A 21,828-nucleotide genomic window follows, 5' to 3' on the forward strand; every position below is an offset into this window, starting at 1 on the left:
CCAGTGAACTGAGATAAGGCGGAGCTTTCCCTAGCATGGCTTTGTAGACGACCTGGAGCCAGTGGGTCTTGCGACGAATATGTAGCGAGGGCCAGCCGACTAGAGCATACAAGTCGCAGTGGTGGGTAGTATAAGGTGCTTTAGTGACAAAACGGATGGCACTGTGATAAACTGCATCCAGTTTGCTGAGAAGAGTGTTGGAAGCAATTTTGTAGATGACATCGCCGAAGTCGAGGATCGGTAGGATAGTCAGTTTTACTAGGGTAAGCTTGGCAGCGTGAGTGAAGGAGGCTTTGTTACGGAATAGAAAGCCGACTCTTGATTTGATTTTCGATTGGAGATGTTTGATATGAGTCTGGAAGGAGAGTTTGCAGTCTAGCCAGACACCTAGGTACTTATAGGTGTCCACATATTCAAGGTCGGAACCATCCAGTGTGGTGATGCTAGTCGGGCAAGCGGGTGCAGGCAGCGATCGGTTGAAAAGCTTGCATTTGGTTTTACTAGCGTTTAAGAGCAGTTGGAGGCCACGGAAGGAGTGTTGTATGGCATTGAAGCTCGTTTGGAGGTTAGATAGCACAGTGTCCAATGACGGGCCGAAAGTATATAGAATGGTGTCGTCTGCGTAGAGGTGGATCAGGGAATCGCCCGCAGCAAGAGCAACATCATTGATATATACAGAGAAAAGAGTCGGCCCGAGAATTGAACCCTGTGGCACCCCCATAGAGACTGCCAGAGGACCGGACAGCATGCCCTCCGATTTGACACACTGAACTCTGTCTGCAAAGTAATTGGTGAACCAGGCAAGGCAGTCATCCGAAAAACCGAGGCTACTGAGTCTGCCGATAAGAATATGGTGATTGACAGAGTCGAAAGCCTTGGCAAGGTCGATGAAGACGGCTGCACAGTACTGTCTTTTATCGATGGCGGTTATGATGTCGTTTGAGGTGCACCCGTGACCGTCTCGGAAACCAGATTGCATAGCGGAGAAGGTACGGTGGGATTCGAGATGGTCAGTGACCTGTTTGTTGACTTGGCTTTCGAAGACCTTAGATAGGCAAGGCAGAATGGATATAGGTCTGTAACAGTTTGGGTCCAGGGTGTCTCCCCCTTTGAAGAGGGGGATGACTGCGGCAGCTTTCCAATCCTTGGGGATCTCAGACGATATGAAAGAGAGGTTGAACAGGCTGGTAATAGGGGTTGCGACAATGGCGGCGGATAGTTTCAGAAATAGAGGGTCCAGATTGTCAAGCCCAGCTGATTTATACGGGTCCAGGTTTTGCAGCTCTTTCAGAACATCTGCTATCTGGATTTGGGTAAAGGAGAACCTGGGGAGGCTTGGGCGAGGAGCTGCGGGGGGGCCGGAGCTGTTGGTCGAGGTTGGAGTAGCCAGGCGGAAGGCATCGCAAGCCGTTGAGAAATGCTTGTTGAAGTTTTCAATAATCATGGATTTGTCGGTGGTGACCGTGTTCCCTAGCTTCAGTGCAGTGGGCAGCTGGGAGGAGGTGCTCTTGTTCTCCATGGACTTCACAGTGTCCCAGAACTTTTTGGAGTTGGAGCTACAGGATGCAAACTTCTGCCTGAAGAAGCTGGCCTTAGCTTTCCTGACTGACTGCGTGTATTGGTTCCGGACTCCCCTGAACAGTTGCATATCGCGGGGACTGTTCGATGCTATTGCAGTCCGCCACAGGATGTTTTTGTGCTGGTCGAGGGCAGTCAGGTCTGGAGTGAACCAAGGGCTGTATCTGTTCTTAGTTCTGCATTTTTTGAACGGAGCATGCTTATCTAAAATGGTGAGGAAGTTACTCTTAAAGAATGACCAGGCATCCTCAACTGACGGGATGATGTGAAGGGACTAGTACACAGCATTGTACAAAATCTTCAGTTTCTTAGTAATTTCCCTGATGTGATAGCCTTCATTTCTCAGAACAAGAATAGACTGACAAGTTTTACAAGAAAGTTCTTTGTTTCTGGCCATTTTGAGCCTGTAATCGAACCCACTGATGCTCCAGATACTCAACAAGTTAAAAAAAAGGCCAGTTTTATTGCTTCTTTAATCAGAACAACCGTTTTCATCTGTGCTAACATAATTGCAAAAGTACAAGTGATTGTCATTATTACACTATTCAAGATCATAATGACACATGTACTTTCTTAAGACCATAGATTTGGCCTCATGTGCAAAAGATAACAACATATGTGATAGTCAGATGTTTGGGAGCACGCCAGATCAGATAAATCAAGTTGAAAGACACAGAAGACAGAATGATGGTGTCAGCAAGTCAGAGCATCTTTATTACATTGACAATGGGGTCTGTTGTTGGTGTTCCATCAAGATGTAGTAGAATATGTTGTTCTGGAGGTTTTAACCATAGAAATAGAATAACCAGAAAATAAATCCCCATTCAAGTCAATGATCCATGATGGGTGTCTGAGGGGCTTTAGCCATTCTAGAAAGAATAGGAAGATGATATGCACATCTTAAACTAGAGTTAACCAGAGCTGGCCTCAACAAATAACGATGTTATTTATCTGACAAATACTTATTATAAATTAAAACGTTGTATTTTAGGTTGCATGAATTAAGCACTGGGGAACAGCATGGGGTTAACCCGTTGCTTGCTGCAGTGCTTGCTGCGTGTGTGGGACCTTAAGAGGCGTGTTTGGTTTCACTTGAGGAGACAACCTTGCCGTCCACCATTTCCTCTGTGACGATCAGCACCTTGCGTTTGGTGGAGGTGGTGGTGCTGGAGCCGGAGCTGAGACCAGCGCTAGATGAGCTGATGTGGGAGCTGGAGGAGCTGTGGCCAGATTTTGAGGAGCTGAGGCCGAGTCTGTGAGGAAGGGATACCAATGGTTAGCATAGTTAGAATCGATGATCATAATAAGTACGTATTAATGGTCACGTAGCAGTAGAATCATGTCAAAAGCAACCATGGCTCATAATAAGGTCAACTTCAAATGAACATTGTTTTTTTAGTCAAATGTTGAGGGAGACATCCAATCGCATCCTGCCGTACCCGCTAGCCTCTCCGTCCAGCAGCCTCCTGTACTCAGCGATCTCCATCTCCAGGCGTGTCTTGATGTCCAGCAGCATCTTGTACTCCTGACCCTGGCGTTCCATGTCGCTGCGGAGAGACATTAGTTGCTCCTCCAGACTGGTCACTTGGTTCTGGAGGCGTCCCAGCTGCATGGCGTAACGGCCCTCCGTCTCCGCCAGCGTGTTCTCCAGAGAGCCTTTCTATTGGCCGGGAGGGATAGAGATGATGGGTCAAAAACTGTGGGAGTAGGTCTTGAATTTGGAATGTTTACAGTCATACTGAAAAAGTTAGCTCTAGTAATTGAATGTGTAGGCAGGTAGAGGTTAGCTATAGTAATGGAGTGGTGCCTGGCTATAGCAACTTGAGGGACAGTGTTAGAGACCAGGTGAATGTGAGATAGTTGAGGGTTGGAAAAGGGAATGATGAAAGAGTCAACTGTTGATTATTGAAGAAAGTTGTAGAAAGTTGTGGTAGTAATGTCCCCTAAACTGTTGTCTGTGGTTAGATGTTTGTAATTACGTCTCACCATGCTTTGCTGTGACTGCAGTTCGATCTCCAGGCCCTGCAGTGTGCGACGGATCTCTGAGATCTCTGACTTGGACGTCTGGAGAACCTCTGTGCTGGACGCCACCTCCTTGTTCAACGTCTCCGTCTGTAAAATATAATAAGTTGTTAATGGTTGAAAAATGCCCAATTGTCATACTTGAGTAAAAGTAAACGTACCTTAACAGAAAATGACTCAAGTAAAAGTGAAAGTCACCCAGTAAAATATTACTTGAGTAAAAGTCTCCAACTATTTGGTTTTAAATGTTCTGAAGTAAATATCATGTCTAAAATATACTTAAGTATCAAGAGTAAAAGTATAAATTATTTGTTTGTTTTTTAACCAGGTGCATACATTTACAAACGAAACATGTGTGTTTAGGGAGTCCGCCAGATCTGAGGCAGTAGGGTATTAACAGGGATATTCTCTTGATAAGTGAATGAATTGGACCAATTTCCTGTCCTGCTAACCATTCAAAAAGTAACTTTTGGGTGTCAGATAAAGTACATTATTTTCTGTAGGAATGTAGTAAAAGTTGTCAAAAATGTAAACAGTAAGCACAGATACCCCAAAAAAACGACTTAAAAAGTACTTTAAAGTATTTTTACTTAAGAACATTAAAACCACTATAAGTCGTCGATCATCACAGGAACAAACCAACTCATGATAGAATGTGACAATGTTACAAACTAGAAGTAAAGGAACATCTACACCATGAACATAGTTTAGAGGTTCTAGAGGTTCTACCTTGGTCTGGAACCAGGACTCCAGGTCACGCTGGTTCTTGGCACTAACGGACTCGTACTGCTCACGGATCTCAGCCATGACTCTGGACAGGTCCTCCTGTGGTGCTGCGTCCACCTCCACGTTGATCTGTCCAGTCATCTGTGACCTCATGGCCAGCAGCTCCTGTGGAGAAACACATAGGGGTGAGTTTAAATAATTAAGAAGTGACTAACCTCTGCTGATGGTAACAACTTGACCTGCCCTCTGTCTTCATTATACATTTGAACACCATTGCTTGATACAGATGTGCTTGAAAGCCAGCAATGGTGTTCTAGTGGAGACCCATAGCAGGTTGACATGGTCAATAGATGTAATACATTAAGGGACTGTATGGATATGTTCCATCAGCCCACACCCACCTCCTCATGGTTCTTCTTGAGATAGATGAGCTCCTCCTTCAGCCCCTCGATCTGCATCTCCAGGTCAGATCTGGCCATGGTCATCTCGTCCAGCATCCTCTTCATCCCGGCGATGTCCGCCTCCACTGACTGACGCATGGCCAGCTCGTTCTCATACCTGAGAGATAGAGGAAACTTAGGTCAAAGAACTGCCTGAATGTGTTCCTCTGTGAGAATAGGAAGGGGGTTACAGAATCTAGTATTCCATTTAGTTTTGGAAAGATAACAGAAAGTAACACCAGGCTTCTGATATGTCTGTTGGGAGGGTGTGGTTATGGTGAAGGAGAAGGGTAATGTCATTTGATTTCCTTTTTTATAGATTCTACGCAAAATTAAATAAAATATATTATGAGGGTTTTTACAGATTTGGGCTTCTTCTATTTGGTTAATGGAACACACCATCAGTGTACTGTATATGTGGATGGTGTTGGATATACTTACTTGGTTCTGAAGTCGTCTGCAGCGAGCTTTGAGTTGTCAATGTTGAGATAGGTGCCTCCGTTTACACGAGTGGCAGCCTGGATCTGAGAGGTGGAGGATGGCAAAACATTTCAGGATGGGGCATGCATGGAATTTCACCCTAATGCAGTACGCACAAACTGTGATACCACACTGTAATCATTGAATTCTGAGATTCAGCTGCACTGTAAATGATAGCCCATAGAAGCATTACAGGGAACCTTTTGTCTTTGTGAACATTGTAAAGCATGACACAAAGAAACAAATTGCACCTTTCGCAATCGCCTAGGGGCTCTTAACAGACAGGAAGGATTGGCTTCAATGGTCTATTATATTTTCGATGCCTCAGCTGCAAATATGCATACTGTCTTTGCATCTATCTTTGGTGCAATATGTTGGTTGAATCAATTACAACAAATGCATATAATTTAGCATTTTCCAATGGTCATGTAAAACTCTCTGTAACTGACATGTGTACACCATGTATCTGTACTCTCTAACGAAGCATGACATTGTCACTCTGCAGACATTACCATGTTTTGACCTGCTGTGATGTCATTATTGAGTGCTCTTGCTATCAAGGAGACATGTCACTTACCTTGTCTTGCAGGTCGGCGATAGTAGCGTGGAAGCGAGAGTAGTCGCGAGCGCTGGGGGACGTCTTGCTCTCCATGAACTGACGGATCTTCAGCTCCAGCTCGGCGTTGGCCGCCTCCAGAGAGCGCACCTTCTCCAAGTAGTTGGACAGGCGGTCGTTCAGGTTCTGCATTGTGGCCTTCTCGTTTGCCGACACATTCATATCAGCTCCACCGCCACCACCACCCCCTCCCATGCCGAAACCATAACCGCCACCACCACCACCTCCGCCGGAACCAAACGAGGAGCTAGAGATGCGCACCCCAGAGCCTCCTGCACCTCCATACACACTGCCGGCCCTCATGGCCATGACGCGGCCTCCTCCACCACCACCACCACCCATCGAGGAGAAGCGTGAGGAGCCCATACCCATTCCACCTCCACCTCCAGACCTCATGGACATGGTGCCACCTCCACCACCACCACTGCTGTAGGACATGCTAGATCTGGAGAAGGACATGGCTGCTGAGAAGGAGTCTGCCTGCCTGGGATGAAGAGGAGAGAGAATGTGGTGCCTGGCCCAGCCACTGTTCCCTTTATATGCTGCACATGGCGGAAGGAGAGATTGAGGGTGGGAGGAGGACACCGGTGGGGGAGGCAGAAGGGAGGAATACAGGGAAGTATTACCACATGTGAGGCAGGGCTCCTCCCCCCACTTTGACACGTTATGATGCATAAGACGGAAGAGGAAAGATAAATATGTGCTGTATGTGTGGTTATGCAAATATTGAAAATATACTATTGTTGAGCAACTCCACTCTCCCCCATCTCACTCTGTAGGTGGTGTCAGCCGACAGGGTGCTTGCAGGCACTCACACAAACATATAGAAGTGCACACTCCCATAAAGAGATGGAATTCCTCTCCCTTAAAAAGCATCTGGTTTAAAGCATAGACAGGCCTGCTTCTATTAGCCCCAGGTAAGTCATTTAATCAGTCAACACACACAGTATCACTTTGATATGCTGTGACGGGTGAGCTTTGCCATATTTTTTGAAACACTGAATGGCTATTTACCTGTACCTGTTCAGTTACCAAGACAACAAGTTGCCAAGAAATTTCCCAGTACAATATGATATTTCGCTTGACACCCAGACAACAATGTCCCCGAATAGACCTATCTTTGTCTCACACACTGATATCTCGCAAGAAAATCTGTCCATTTCCTTAAACGCAACAGTCGATTGTTCCTTGATCATTTTTGTGATTTTATGCAGACTCATGTTCCATTTTCCTAAGTTTCACTCAACTTTATGCGTGTTCCATCTGCTGTATGAATCTGCAGGACTGACAAAAGTCATTTTCCTTCCTTTTACCACTTTATAGCCCCCATGGAATGAGTCATTACTCAGGGAATTGTACCCCAGAAAAACTCACCCCAGATGGGATTAAAGTACTGTTCTTTCCCTTAACACCTTGGCAGGGAACTTGGCATCTGCCTATTTCCATATAACCACAGCATATATTGCAGATTTCTTTTTTTTCACGCTCCAGAGGTTACCATTGTCCTCCAACATTTTACCTGGGCGTTGCTCCATTATCTATTTTGATCCTGAATACACAACACAGAGTGAAACACTTTGTATTTTCAAGCGTTGGGATGGCAGCATCATGTTATGGGTATGCTTGTCACCGGCAGGAACTGGGGAATTTGTCAGGATCAAAATAAATATGAAAGGAGGGAGGTTAAACTTTTTATTTTTTAGCGGGAGAATTACACATTTTAATGCCAAAGACATGCCAGAATGACTTTCCAAGAGGAGTTGAGTATTCATGAGTGCTCCAGGCTCAGCCCAAAAACAATAGATAAATGTTGCCCTAAGACTTGTCTAAAGTTTGTAAAAACTAAAATAAACCTCCTCACCTTAGCCTCACCCTAGCCTCACCCTTCAATTATTCATAACATATTTCCTGGTTGTTTGTGGCTACAACCCAGTCACAGAGATCCAAGCCGAGCACGACAGCACGTAGAGCCACTGACAGTCACTAGATTCACCCAGAACTCAACCCCTGTCCATTGGCATTATGTAACCTGTTCTTCTAGACACACAATGTCCCCAATGTAGGAACAAACAGACCTCTTTTGTATGAACAAATATGTCTAAAAGAAGACATGCTAAAGCAGTCATTTCTAGACCACAATCTAGTTGAAATGGATTCAAATCCAAAGTGCTGTTGCATGTGTCTTAAACATTTGTGAAATTATTGGCTTTTCTGAGAAACGCTAAATCAGAAGGGTGCAGTCAGTCAGTGAGGTTGCAGTGTTCACACAAACAAGGTGCCAGGCCAATGCAATCAAATTAGATATAAGTTCATCTGAATGTATGATTCACAAAATCATCTATCATACACTACATGGCCAAAAGTATGTGGACACTCCTTCAAATTAGTGGATTTGGCTATTTCAGCCACACCCGTTGCTTGAAACGTTTATAAAATCAAGCACACAGCTATGCAATCTCCATAAACAAACATTGACAGTAGATGGGCCTTACTGAAGACCTCAGTGACTTTCAATGTGGCACCACCAAAGGATGCCACCTTTCCAACAAGTCAGTTTGTCAAATTTCTGCTGGTGCTGCCCCGGACAACTGTAAGTGCTGTTATTATGAATTGGAAACGTCTAGGAGCAACAACGGCTCAGCCGCGAAGTGGTAGGCCACACAAGCTCACAGAACGGGACCACCGAGTGCTGAAGTGCATACAAATTGTTGTCCTCGGTTGCAACACTCACTACCAAGTTTCAAACTGCCTCTGGAAGCAAGGTCAGTACATACACAGTTAGTTGGGAGCTTTATGAAATATGTTTCAATGGCTGAGCAGCCGCACAAAAGCCTAAGACCCCATGAGCATTGCCAAGCTTCTGATAGAGTGGTGCAAAGCTCGCCGCCATTGGACTCTGGAGCAGTGGAAAAGTGTTCTCTGGAGTGATGCTTCACAAACAGTGGGACGAATCTGGATTTGGCAGATGCCCGGAAAATGCTACTAGCCCGAATGCATAGTGCCAAATGTAAAGTTTGGTGGAGGACAAATAACGGTCTGGGGCTGGTTTTCATGGTTTGGGCTCGTTAGTTCCGGTGAAGATAAATCTTAACGCTACAGCGTACAATGACATTCTATCGACAACTTTGGGATGAAATGGAACACCAACTGCGAGCCAGGCCTAATCACCAAATATCAGTGCCCGATCTCACTAATGCTCTTGCGGCTGAATAGATCCTAATACCCGCAGCAATGTTCCTACATCTAGTGGAAAGCCTTCCCAGAAGAGTGTTGATGTTATAGTAACAAAGAGCGGACCAACTCCATATTAATGCCCATGATTTTGGAATTAGTTTTTGAAGAACAGGTGTCCAAATACTTTTGGCCATGTAGTTTATATGTGGTCTGCATCTTGATTTATGGCTGTCCACCACTGTGAGTAGAGCACTCTACTTACCAAGCCTTTGTATGAGTTTTCCAAATCTCCTAAGTCTCCCACAGTCATATAATAAATAATTCAAAATTCTAAAGATATGCTTTTTTTAGAGTAAAAAAAAAGAATACCACATATACATATACTCACGTCACCAAATACACTTTCGCAGTGAAGGTCTACAGTAGTCTCAACAGGACCCTCTAGGGTAGCACCCTGGTGTAACTATTTTCCATCCTCCTCTGGCTACATCGATTTCAATACAAAACCTAGAAAACACTTGCTCCTAACCTACTTCCATAGACCTACATGGTAGTTATGATGGAGAGCACCTAGAACCTTGATGTGGATGAGATCAAGTAATAATTTGTCAACAGAACCATCAATAAAGATTATGTGGTTGAATGAGAATGGACTGTGTGGTTTCACTTGTTTCAGAGATATTAACGCTTTGCCATAGACTGGCTATGAATATGTGAGTACAGATGTCATAGCAGATACATTATGGCATCTAATTTAAAATGTATAGTTTTCAAATCAAAGTCTTTCCACCAAAACATGGTGTACAGCTCTACAGTTGACTCCAAACACCCTCCATACAGTATAAAACTCAATTTAAAAACAACTTTTCTTAGAGGTAGAATTATGTAATTTTGATGACAACTTTCAACATTTCTACTATGAATATTTAAACATTTTTTGCTTAGTATTAAACTCAGTACAAGTGATTGTCACTATTACACTATTCAAGATCATACTGAAACATATGCTTTCTCAAGACCATAGAATTGGCCTCGTGCAAAAGATAACAACCTATGTGATCGTCAGATGTATGGGAGCACGCCAGATCAGATCAAGTTGAAAGACACAGAAGACAGAATGATGGTGTCAGCAAGTCAGAGCATCTTTATTACATTGACAATGGGTTCTGTTATTGGTGTTCCATCCAGATGTAGTAGAATATGTTGTTCTGGAAGTTTTAACCATAGAAATAGTATTACCAGAAAATAAATCCCCATTCAAGTCAATGATCCATGATGGGTGTCTGAGGGGATTTAGCCATTCTAGAAAGAACTGGAGGATGGTATGCACATCTTAAACTAGAGTTAACCAGAGCTGGCCTCAACAAATAACACAGATAACGAAGACAGGCGTTTTTCATCTGACAAAGACTTCGTATAAGTTGAAACGTTGTATTTTAGGTTGCATGAATAAAGCACTGGGGAGCAGTAATATGCCATGTGCTGGCCTCTCATTTCCTACACCCATTCTAGTAATTCTATTTCTATGGGGTTAACCCATTGCTTGCTGCAGTGCTTGCTGCAGTGCTTGCTGCGCGTGTGGGACCTTATGTGGTGTGTTTGGTTTCACTTGTGGAGACAACCTTGCCGTCCACTATTTCCTCCGTGACGATCACCACCTTGCGTGTGGTGGAGGTGGTGGAGCTGGGGACAGAACTGGAGGAGCTGACAGTGGAGCTGCTGACACTGGAACTAAGGCCGGAGCTCGAGGATTTTTGGACAGATTTCGAGGAGCTAGAGCTGAGGCTGTGAGGAAGAGAAACCCATAGTTAGCATCTATGATCGTAAAAAGTAAATATTAAATGGTTACATAGCAGTAGATTCATGTCAAAAGCAACAATGGCTCATAGTAAGGTCACCTTCAAATGAATTTTGTTTTTAAAATCAAACGTTGAAGGAGACATCAATTCCTTTACACTTGTTTCAAGGTCCCTGTCACCCCTCTTCCCATCCCACAAATATGTAACACTCTCTTCCCAAATCCCTGTCTATCTCATTGGCCTCCCTCTGTCCAATCGCATCCTGCCGTACCCGCTAGCCTCTCCGTCCAGCAGCCTCCTGTACTCAGCGATCTCCATCTCCAGGCGTGTCTTGATGTCCAGCAGCATCTTGTACTCCTGGCCCTGGCGTTCCATGTCGCTGCGGAGAGACACTAGCTGCTCCTCCAGACTGGTCACTTGGTTCTGGAGGCGTCCCAGCTGCATGGAGTAACGGCCCTCCGTCTCCGCCAGCGTGTTCTCCAGGGAGCCTTTCTATTGGCCGGGAGGGATAGAGATGATGGGTCAAAAACTGTGGGAGTTGGTTTTGAATTTGGAATGTTTACAGTCATACTGAAAAGTTAGCTCTAGCAATTGAATGTGTAGGCAGGTAGAGGTTAGCTATAGTAATGGAGTGGTGCCTGGCTATAGCAACTTGAGGGACAGTGTTAGAGACCAGGTGAAAGTGAGATTCTTGAGGGTTGGTAGAGAATGATGAGAGTCAATTGTTGATTATTGAAGAAAGCTGCAGAAAGTTGTGTAAGAAATGTCCCCTAAACTGTGATCCTTGGTCAAATGTTTGTAATTACGTCTCACCATGCTTTGCTGTGACTGCAGTTCGATTTCCAGGGCCTGCAGTGTGCGACGGATTTCTGAGATCTCTGACTTGGACGTCTGGAGAACCTCTGTGCTGGACGCCACCTCCTTGTTCAACGTCTCTGTCTGTAAAACAATGGTCAATCATCACAGGAACAAATCAACATTTCAGCTCATGATATAATGTGACAACGTTACCAACTAGAAGTAAAGGAACATCTACACCATTAACATAGTTTAGAGGTTCTACCTTTGTCTGGAACCAGGCCTCCAGATCGCGCTGGTTCTTGGCACTAACGGACTCGTACTGCTCACGGATCTCAGCCATGACTCTGGACAGGTCCTCCTGTGGTGCTGCGTCCACCTCCACGTTGATCTGTCCAGTCATCTGTGTCCTCATGGCCAGCAGCTCCTGTGGAGAAACACATAGGGGTGAGTTTAAATAATTAAGAAGTGACTAACCTCTGCTGATGGTAACAACTTGACCTGCCCTCTGTCTTCATTATACATTTGAACACCATTGCTTGATACAGATGTGCTTGAAAGCCAGCAGTGGTGGTCTAGTGGAGACCCATAGCAGGTTGACATGGTCAATAGATGTAATACATTAAGGGACTGTATGGATATGTTCCATCAGCCCACACCCACTTCCTCATGGTTCTTCTTGAGATAGATGAGCTCCTCCTTCAGCCCCTCGATCTGCATCTCCAGGTCAGATCTGGCCATGGTCATCTCGTCCAGCATCCTCTTCAGCCCAGCAATGTCTGCCTCCACTGACTGACGCATGGCCAGCTCGTTCTCATACCTGAGAGATAGAGGAAGCTTAGGTCAAAGAACTGTCGGAATGTGTTCCTGTGTGAGAATAGGAAGGGGGGTTATAGATTCTAGTATTCCATTAAGTTTTGTGAAAATAACAGAAAGTAACACCAGGCTTCTGATATGTCTGTTGGGGAGGTGTGGTTATGGTGAAGGTGAAGGGTAATGTCATTTGGTTTCCTTTTTTATAGATTCAACACAAAATTAAATAAAAAGCAGTATGAGGGTTTTTACATATTTGGGGTTATTCCATTTGGTTTATAGAATGCACCAGCAGTGTACTGTTTATGTGGATGGTGTTGGATATACTTACTTGGTTCTGAAGTCGTCTGCAGCGAGCTTTGCATTGTCAATGCTGAGATAGATGCCTCCGTTTACACGAGTAGCAGCCTGGATCTGAGAGGTGGAGGATGGAAAAACATTTCAGGATGGGGAATGCATGGAATTTCCCACTAATGCAATACGCACAAACTGTGATACCACACTGTAATCATTGAATTCTGAGATTCAGCCGCACTGTAAATAAGAGCTCATAGAAGCATTACAGTGAAAATGTCGTCTTTATGATAATTGTAAAGCATGGCTCAAAGAAACAAATTGCACCTTTCGCAATCGCCTAGGGGCTGTTGAGAGAGGAAGGAATAGCTTCAATGATTGGCTTAATTTTCCATACTTCAGCTGGAAGTATGGACACTGTCTTTGCATCTATCTTTGGTGCCACATCTTGGTTGAATCAATTATAACAAATTTATATAATTTAGCATTTTCCAATTGTCATATATCACTCTCAGTAACTTGTTGGAAAAACAAGCTGTGTACATGTGTACACCATGTACCTGTACTCTCTAATGAACCATAACATTGTCACTCAGCAGACATTACCATGTTATGACATGCTGTTATGTCATCATTGAGTGCTCTTGCTATCAAGGAGACATGTCACGTACCTTGTCCTGCAGGTCGGCGATGGTGGCGTAGAAGGCAGAGTAGTCGCGAGAGCTGGGGGACGTCTTGCTCTCCATGAACTGACGGATCTTCAGCTCCAGCTCGGCGTTGGCCGCCTCTAGCTTGCGCACCTTCTCCAAGTAGGTGGACAGGCGGTCGTTCAGGTTCTGCATTGTGGCCTTCTCGTTGGCTGACACATTCATGTCAGCTCCACCGCCGCCGCCACCCCCTCCCATGCCGAAGCCTCCGCCGCCACCCCCTCCCATGCCGAAACCATAACCGCCACCACCACCTCCGCCACCGGAACCAAACGAGGAGCTAGAGATGCGCACCCCAGAGCCTCCTGCACCTCCGTACACACTGCCGGACCTCATGGCACCTCCTCCACCACCACCACCACCCATCGAGGAGAAGCGTGAGGAACCCATACCCATTCCACCTCCACCTCCAGACCTCATGGACATGGTGCCACCTCCACCTCCACCACCGCTGCTGCTGTAGGACATGCTAGATCTGGAGAAGGACATGGCTGCTGAGAAGGAGTCTGCCTGCCTGGGATGAAGAGGAGAGAGAATGTGGTGCACGGCCCAGCCAATGTTCTCTTTTTATGCTGCACATGGTAGAAGGTGGGAGGGAGGGTGGGTGGAGGACATGGGTGGGGGAGGCAGAAGGGAGTAATACAGGTAGTTATTAACTCATGTGGGAAAGGGCAGGGCTCCTCCCCCCACTTAGACATGTTTGGATGCAGAAGATTGAAGAGGAAAGATAGATATGTACTGTATGTGTGGATATGCAAATGTTTAAAATATTCTATTATTGCGTAACTCCACTCTCCCCCATCTCACTCTATATGTGGCCTCTGCCTGCAGGGTGCTTGCAGGCACTCACACAAACACAAACATCAATGTGCACACACCCATAAACAGTTGGAATTCCTCTCCCGTTAAAGCGTCTGGTTTAAAGCATAGACACACCTGCTTCTATTACCCCCAGGTAGGCCAATCAATCAATCAGTCAACACACACACAGTATAACTTTGACATGCTGTAACAGGTGAGCTTTGCCATGTTTCCTGAGCATATAGATTGGCACACTGAATGCCTATTTACCTGTACATGTTATCCTACCAAGACACAAGTTGCAGAGGTGCATGTAATTAATTGAAACTTTACGGTGCAATATGATCTTTCACGTGACACCCAGACAACGTTTTCCCCAAACAGACCTGTCTTTTACTCACAAACTGATGTCTCGCAAGAAAATCTCCTTTCCTAATTCCTTAAAACGCAACAGTCCATTGTTGCCTGATAGTTTTTGTGGTTTTATGCACAGACTCGGATACCATTATACTAACTTTCACTCAACTGTATGCGTGTTCCATCTACTGCAGGACCGACAAAAGTCATTTTTCCTTCCCTTTACCGCTTTATAGTCCCCATGGAATGAGACATTACTCTGGGCATCGTACCCCAGGAAATCTCACCTAAAATGCGAGGGCCCAGATTCACAAAACACTTATTACGCAAAAACTTAAGAAGCATTTTTAAGAAAAAAAAGTTAATTAGAGAGTTCGTAAGTGCAATTCCTCAACAATATCTTAAGATTTAATGATTTTCTTATGAATCTCTCAAATATCTTCTTACAAATCCTTTGAAGACAATTTTAGCTAGCTATCTAGCTGGCAATGGCAAACATGTTAGCAAATTTCTAACTGAGAACCTTTCTAAAACATGTTCTTGGGTTTAAATAAACAATCCTGAAACTTTCAGAGGAAGTTTGGGGGAATTAAACATGTTCAATTGCTTTCATGAGCTTTTTCTCTCACTGCCCTGAGTTTCAGACAAGGGTTCAGATATCTTGGAACTAAGAACATTTCCAATAACTGTGTTTTCAAGAATATTCATTTCTTCTTAACTTTTTGCTTAAGGAGAAACACAATACATAGCCAAGAAAATGTCCAATAACAACTTTGCTTAACATTCTTCTTACGTCTATAGTTAAAGGAAATTATGGCAGTTAAGAAGAACATGCTATTGCTTGTTTACATATTTCCATGGAACCAGAACATTTCCTGCAGATTTTTCTTGTCACGCTCTAGAGGTTATAATTTCACACTTTGTACATGGAAAAGTTGATTTACATTTGTTCAAGCCAATGCAAGTTATGTTAATGATTTAGAAGTAGAATGCAATACAGTGACATTGGTGAAGATGTTTGAAAGCACTATAGCTAGCTAGCTCTCAGTCAACATGGACTTTGATTTTGACATAGAAATGTAACCATTGTAGTTACAGTGCCTAGTAAAAGTCGACACACCCCTTCGCACAGTCTTCGCATGTTGCTGCTTTCAAATGTAATCTAAATACGTATTAACTCATATTTTTCTCTATGGATATACACAACCTAATCATAATTTTAAAAGTGAAGGAAAAATTGCAATTGTCCCGCTGAAAAATAAAACTATCCTTAGGGTTAGGTTTTCAGAAGATTGAGGCAGGTTTTACCTGGGTTTTACTCCTTTATCTATTTTCATCCTGACAACACAACACAGGTTGAAACCCTCTGTATTTCCAAACATTGTGATGGAAAGGTCCTCTTACGGGTCACTGTCACCGGCAGGGACTGGGGATTTGGTCAAGATCAAAAAGTGCAAAGCCCAGGTAAAAAGGTGTATTTGTCAGCAAGACAAATCTACGTATCTCTATGCCATAGATCCACCAGAATGGCTTCCCACAAGGTATTCCTGAGTGCTACAGTCTCAGTCCCCAAAAAAATGGATAAACGATGCCCTAAGAGCTGTCTGAAGTTCGTAGAATCATATTATTCACAGCTGCCAAAAGGTGCTTCCACCAAGTATTAGCTCTGGGGTGTGAAGACACAAAATGTTCTATACATTTTCTTTCACTTGTGGAGTAGGTTATGTAGATCGGTAGGAATCAAATCCAATTGAATCCATTTTAAAGATCATTTTATGACAGCAAAATGTGAAGATTGTGCAAGCGGTGTGTAGACTTTCTACAGGATCTGTATGTCATATAGGCTGGTATTAGTTACATGGCAGTTGGGGTGAGAGGAATGAGTGAGAAAATAATTAGCTGAGGTCATCTGCCTGATTCTCCCGCTCACACACACTCACTCACGTGAGTGATTTCCGCTCATCGTGACAAAACTTCGGCCTTTTCGTGACGTACTTTACAGATTACCAGTGTGTCTGTAACGCAACTCAGGGTTTAGCCATAGAAACCCATTGAACCTAACTCTGCTACTGACCAATGAGAAGGGGGGCGGGTAAATGGCATAGCCATGTCCCACTCTTATCCCACTAGTTCCCCACTTTCTTTTGTGCACACATGTTACTTACTGTCGAACTCAGATGAGTAATGTAATGTGAGGAGTGGTTTTTGCCTCTGGTCACAGTAGTCAAACATTTGTATATCATGTATATATATATATATCTCAATTGTTCTATTGTTGTGCAACCACTTGTCATCTGTTATTCTATGACATAACACTGTGCAAAATATTCTCATTACTATATTATCGTTGTGAAGGAGAAAGAGAGAGTTGGAGTGTGAGAGAGACAGTGTGTGTGAGAGAGAGTGTGTGTGTGTGTGTGTGTGAAACCGTGTGAGAGAGAATGTGAGAGATTCAGTGTGAGATTGAGAGAGAGAATGTGAGAGAGACAAAAAAAAGAGTGTGAGAGAGGGAGCAAGAGAGCGCAACAGCGAAAGAGAGAGAGGGAGCGAGCAAGGGATTTGTATTGTTTATTTCACTTGATTTGGCAATGTAAACATGTGCTTCCCTTGCCAATAAAGCCCTTAAATTGAATTGAAATTGAATTGCAAGAGAGTGAAAGTGAGTGAGTGAGTGTGAATGAGTGAGACTTTGTTCCTGTGTGCCCTGCAGCTTTTCTCTTCAAAGGAGAGATCCACACCCAGATAAAACCACAGGAGTGTCTTTCGCATGCCTTGACAATGACTGCAATGTATGCACTTCAGCATTTATCAATTTAGATTGATTTATGTCTGTCCCTCCTTAGCAAAGAATGTGCACATTTGACAGGAATTAACATGCAGTAAGCCCAAGGGGAAAACCTATGAAGCATGAACTATGTAAAGTGACCTCTGCCTGTCTTCTCCCCTCCAAAAAGATGACTGACCACACAATCTAATGTACTAAGATTGTGTCCTAGCTAAATTCCCAATCTTGGATGGCCATCTAATTAACCCAGCTGTCCAATTGACTCTTTCCTCACCTCTCCACTGCAACTATTCCCAGGTCGTTGCTATAAATAACAATGTGTTCTCTTCTCAGTCAATGTACCTGGTAGAATAAGGGTTAAATAGAACAATGGGGTACACCCACCTCCCAGTTTGTATTGCAGGATGTGCCTACTGTGCAATCACCCATAAAACAATATGAACTCAAACTGACAGAGAAGACAAACATCATTTCACACACCATTTAAAAGTAAAACAATAGCTTTATCATTCTTCCTGCTATAATGCACTTTACACTGATATGCAGCTAGTGGCATGCAGTCTACGGTTTTAGTAACATTTTTGTAGGATTCTTTATATAAATATAGCATGTGATAGTTTGTTTGTGTGTTAACTAAAATATAACTCCTCACCTTTAGCCTCGGCCTTTTACCAGTCCTAATGTTTCCTGGTTGTTTGTAGCTGCATACAACCTAGTCACACGGAGCTGAGCCAAACACAATAGCACAACAGAGAGCCGCTGTCAATCACTAGATTCACCCGAAACTCAACCCATGCCCATTGGCATTTTGTAACTGATTATTTTAAACACACAAAGTCCTCATTTGTGGAAACCAACATCCCCTTTGAATTAACACACAGTACCAGTCAAACGTGTGGACACACCTACTCATTCAAGGGTTTTTCTTTATTTGTACTACTTTCTATGTTGGGGAATAATAGTGAAGACATCAAAACTATGAAATAACACATATGGAATCATATAGTAACCAAAAAAGTGTTAAACAAAGCTAAATATATTTTATATTTGAGATTCTTCAAAATAGCCACCCTTTGCCTTGATGACAGCTTTGCACTTTCTTGGCATTCTCTCAACCAGCTTCATGAGGTAGTCTCCTGGAATGCATTTCAATTAACAGGTGTGTCTTGTTAAAAGTTTATATGTGCCACTCAGTTGTGTTGTGAGAAGGTAGGGGCCGTATACAGAAGATAGCCCATTTGTTTAAAAGACTATGTCCATATTTTGACAATAACAGCTCAAATAAGCAAAGAGAAATGACAATCCATCATTACTTTAACCTCTAAGTGATCGGTGCCCCCCCTCGGGACGTTTGAGCTAACGTAGGCTAATGTGATTAGCATGAGGCAAAATCCAAGGACATAGACATATCTGATATGGGCAGAAAGCTTCAATTCTTGTTCATCCAACTAAAGCTGTTACGCAGCAACTCACTGCCTTCCTGAAGACAAATAATGTATACAAAACGCTCCAGTCTGGTTTTAGATCCCATCGTAGTACCGAGGCTGCACTCGTGAAGGTGCTAAATGATCTTTTAATGGTGTCAGACCAAGGCTCTGCATCTGTCCTCGTGCTCCTTGACTTCAGTGCCACTTTTGACACCATCAATCACCACATTCTTTTAAATATATTGGAAACCCTAATTGATCTACACAGACTAGTTCTGGCCTGGTTTAGATCCTATCTGTTGGAAAGATATCACTTTGTCTCGGGGGATGATTTGTTCTCTGACAAATCAATTGTACGTTTTGGTGTTCCTCATTTGTTCCGTTTTAGGACCACTAATGTTTTCACTATATATTCTACCTCTTGGTGATGTAATTCGGAAAACACTTTCAATGCTATGCAGACAACACACAGCTGTACATTACGATGAAACATGGTGAAGCCCCAAAATTCTCTACCCTGGAATCCTGTGTTTCAGACATAAGTGATACTTTTAAACTCTGACAAATTAGAGATGCTAGTTCTAGGTCCCAAGAAACAAAGAGATCTGCTCTTTGATCTGACAATTAATCTTGATTGTTGTACAGTCGCCTCAAATAAAACTAAACGACCTCGGCATTATTCTGGACCTTGATCTCTCTTTTGACAAACAAAAACATTTAAGGGGCAGCATTGTTCCATCTTTGTAACATTGCAAAAATCAGAAAGGTTTGGTCCAGAAATTCTGCAGAAAAGCTAATCCATGCTTTTGTCACTTCTAGATTTGACTACTGCAATGCTCTACTCTCCGGCTACCTGGATAAAGCACAAAATAAACTTCAGTTAGTGTTAAATACAGTTGCTAGAATCTTGACTAGAACCCAAAAAAATGTGATCATATTACTCCAGTGTTAGCGTCTTTACACTGGCTTCCTGTTAAGGCTCGGGCTGATTTCAAGGTGTTGCTGCTAACCTACAAAGCATTACATGGACTTGCTACTACCCATCTCTCCGATTTGGTCCTGCCGTACATAACTATACGTACGCTTCGGTTACAATACGCAGGCATCCTTATTGCCTCATGTTTCTGGAGGCAGGGCTTTCTTCTATAGAGCTCAAATGTAATGGAATTGTCTGCCTATCCATGTGAGAGATGCAGACTCGGTCTTGACCTTTAAGTCTTTACTGAAGACTCATCTCTTCAGTAGGTCCTATGATTGAGTGTAGTCTGGCCAAGGGGTGCGAAGGTGAACGGCAAGGCAATGGAATGACAAACCACCCTTGCTGTCTCTGCCTGGGCGGCTCCCGTCTCTGCGATTCTCTGCCTCTAACCCTATTACGGGGGCTGAGTCACTGTCTTACTAGTGCTCTTCCATGCCGAGGGGCGTGTTACATCCTGCCAGGCATTTCTGTACTACAGTATACTCAACTTGAGTGGGTTGAGTCACTGGACTTGATCCTCCTGTCCAGTCTTGCGCTCCCTCGGGCTTGTGCCGGTGGAGGAGCTCTTTGTGAACAATACTCAGACTTGTCTCAGGCTAGTAAGTTGGTGGTCTGTTTATCCCTCTAGTGGTGTTGAGGCTGTGCTTCGGCAAAGTGGGTGGGGTTATATCCTGCCTGGTTGGCCCTATTCGGGGGTATGATATATCCTGCCTGATGACTCCTGGCTGTCCCCAGTCCAGGTAGTTGTGCTGCGGCAGAACAGTTGGAACCCTGACCTGTTGACCGGATCCCCCCCCTCTATGGGTACTCCTGAGGTGCTGACCTGTTGCACCCACATTCTAAAATCCCTGTGATTGTTATTTGACCCTATGAATATCATCTAAGAACAACTATCTGGCCTTAATTAATGGCAATGTTCTCTAATAATCTGCACCCGGCACAGCAGGAAGAGGACTGGTCACCCCTCAGAGCCTGGATCCACTCTAGGTTTCTTCCTAGGGAGTTTTTCCTTTATTGTATTTAACATTTATTTGGCTAGGCAAGTCAGTTAAGAACACATTCTTATTTACAATTACGGCCTACAATTTCCTAGCCACCTTGCTTCTACATCTGCATTGCTTGTTGTTTGGGGTTTTAGGCTGAGTTTCCATATAAGCACCTTGTGCCATCTGCTGATGTAAAAGGGGCTATATAAATAGATATGCTTGATTTATTGATTGATGAGTGGAAGAGTTACAGACAAACAAATATCATATCCCCAAGACATGCTAACCTCTCACCATTACAAAAACAGGAAAGATTAGCATTTATTTTTGGTGGGGGTTATGATATATTTGTGACTCAAATGACACAAAACATTGTTCACCATTCATTTCTATTGGACACAAAAGAATCTCAAACACAAAACAAAAAGAAAATTCATCCAACACACTTTTAGAGTCACAAGCTCTAAATGGTTAATCCAATATGGATGAAAATACCATCAAATTAAAGCTGACAGTCTGTACTTTAACCTCATAGTCATTGTTTGATTTAAAATCCAAACTTATGGAGTATATTGCCAAAAGAAGACAAAATGCTTCACTGTCCCAATAATTACGGAGGGCACCCTGTGTTCTGCATGTTCATTCATGACTGTGATTTACAACCACTCTACTTTTCAAGTCTTGTATGAAGTTCTCATTTCTCCCACAGTCATATCTGGCAAAACTAACTGCACCACCCTCTAACTCCAATGCCTACTGTGTTGTGTATTGTCTAACTAAACTAAACTGCCCTGTTCCTTCCTGTTGAATAACCCTGGTAGAAAACCCCTTTTATTCAGTCTGTCAAGAGGGACATCAGGGCTGTATTGTATAGTTAAACCCTGTTTCTCTCCCACATTCTGTAACTCTCACACTCTACCCCCTCGGGCACTATAGCGTTTAAAGATCCTATGACTCACTGCCAGCGTAGGTTCCACAGCCTTGGCTCTGTTCCATTGTATTATGTGTACATGGTCAGAACTGGTTTCTGCGGTTTCTGTTTATGC

At 43.6% G+C, this 21,828-nt stretch overlaps 1 protein-coding gene across 3 annotated transcripts; it reads right to left on the reverse strand.

Annotated features, from left to right (window-relative positions):
* Positions 1–2,263: 2,263 nt before the first annotated feature.
* LOC135523394 (keratin, type I cytoskeletal 13) lies at positions 2,264–14,042 on the reverse strand. 3 transcript variants are annotated; one of them, XM_064950056.1, is made up of 7 exons: positions 13,412–14,042; positions 12,778–12,860; positions 12,297–12,453; positions 11,899–12,060; positions 11,649–11,774; positions 11,107–11,327; positions 2,264–2,831 (listed from the first exon to the last, which is right to left on the reverse strand). In XM_064950056.1, the coding sequence occupies exons 1-7, from the start codon at positions 13,934–13,936 to the stop codon at positions 2,648–2,650; spliced, it is 1,458 nt and encodes a 485-aa protein (XP_064806128.1). In that variant the 5' UTR covers positions 13,937–14,042; the 3' UTR covers positions 2,264–2,647. The 3 variants fall into 3 exon arrangements, with proteins under 3 accessions (XP_064806128.1, XP_064806111.1, XP_064806120.1); XM_064950039.1 differs by lacking the exons at positions 11,107–11,327; positions 11,649–11,774; positions 11,899–12,060; ... (1 more) ...; positions 12,778–12,860; positions 13,412–14,042 and adding exons at positions 3,018–3,238; positions 3,565–3,690; positions 4,330–4,491; ... (1 more) ...; positions 5,208–5,290; positions 5,824–6,426; XM_064950048.1 differs by lacking the exon at positions 2,264–2,831 and adding an exon at positions 10,155–10,821 and having other exon boundaries at positions 13,412–14,040.
* Between the last annotated feature and the right edge of the window lie 7,786 nt (positions 14,043–21,828).

The sequence above is a fragment of the Oncorhynchus masou genome, chromosome 4, assembly GCF_036934945.1.
Source record: "Oncorhynchus masou masou isolate Uvic2021 chromosome 4, UVic_Omas_1.1, whole genome shotgun sequence".
Taxonomy (NCBI): Eukaryota; Metazoa; Chordata; class Actinopteri; order Salmoniformes; family Salmonidae; genus Oncorhynchus; species Oncorhynchus masou.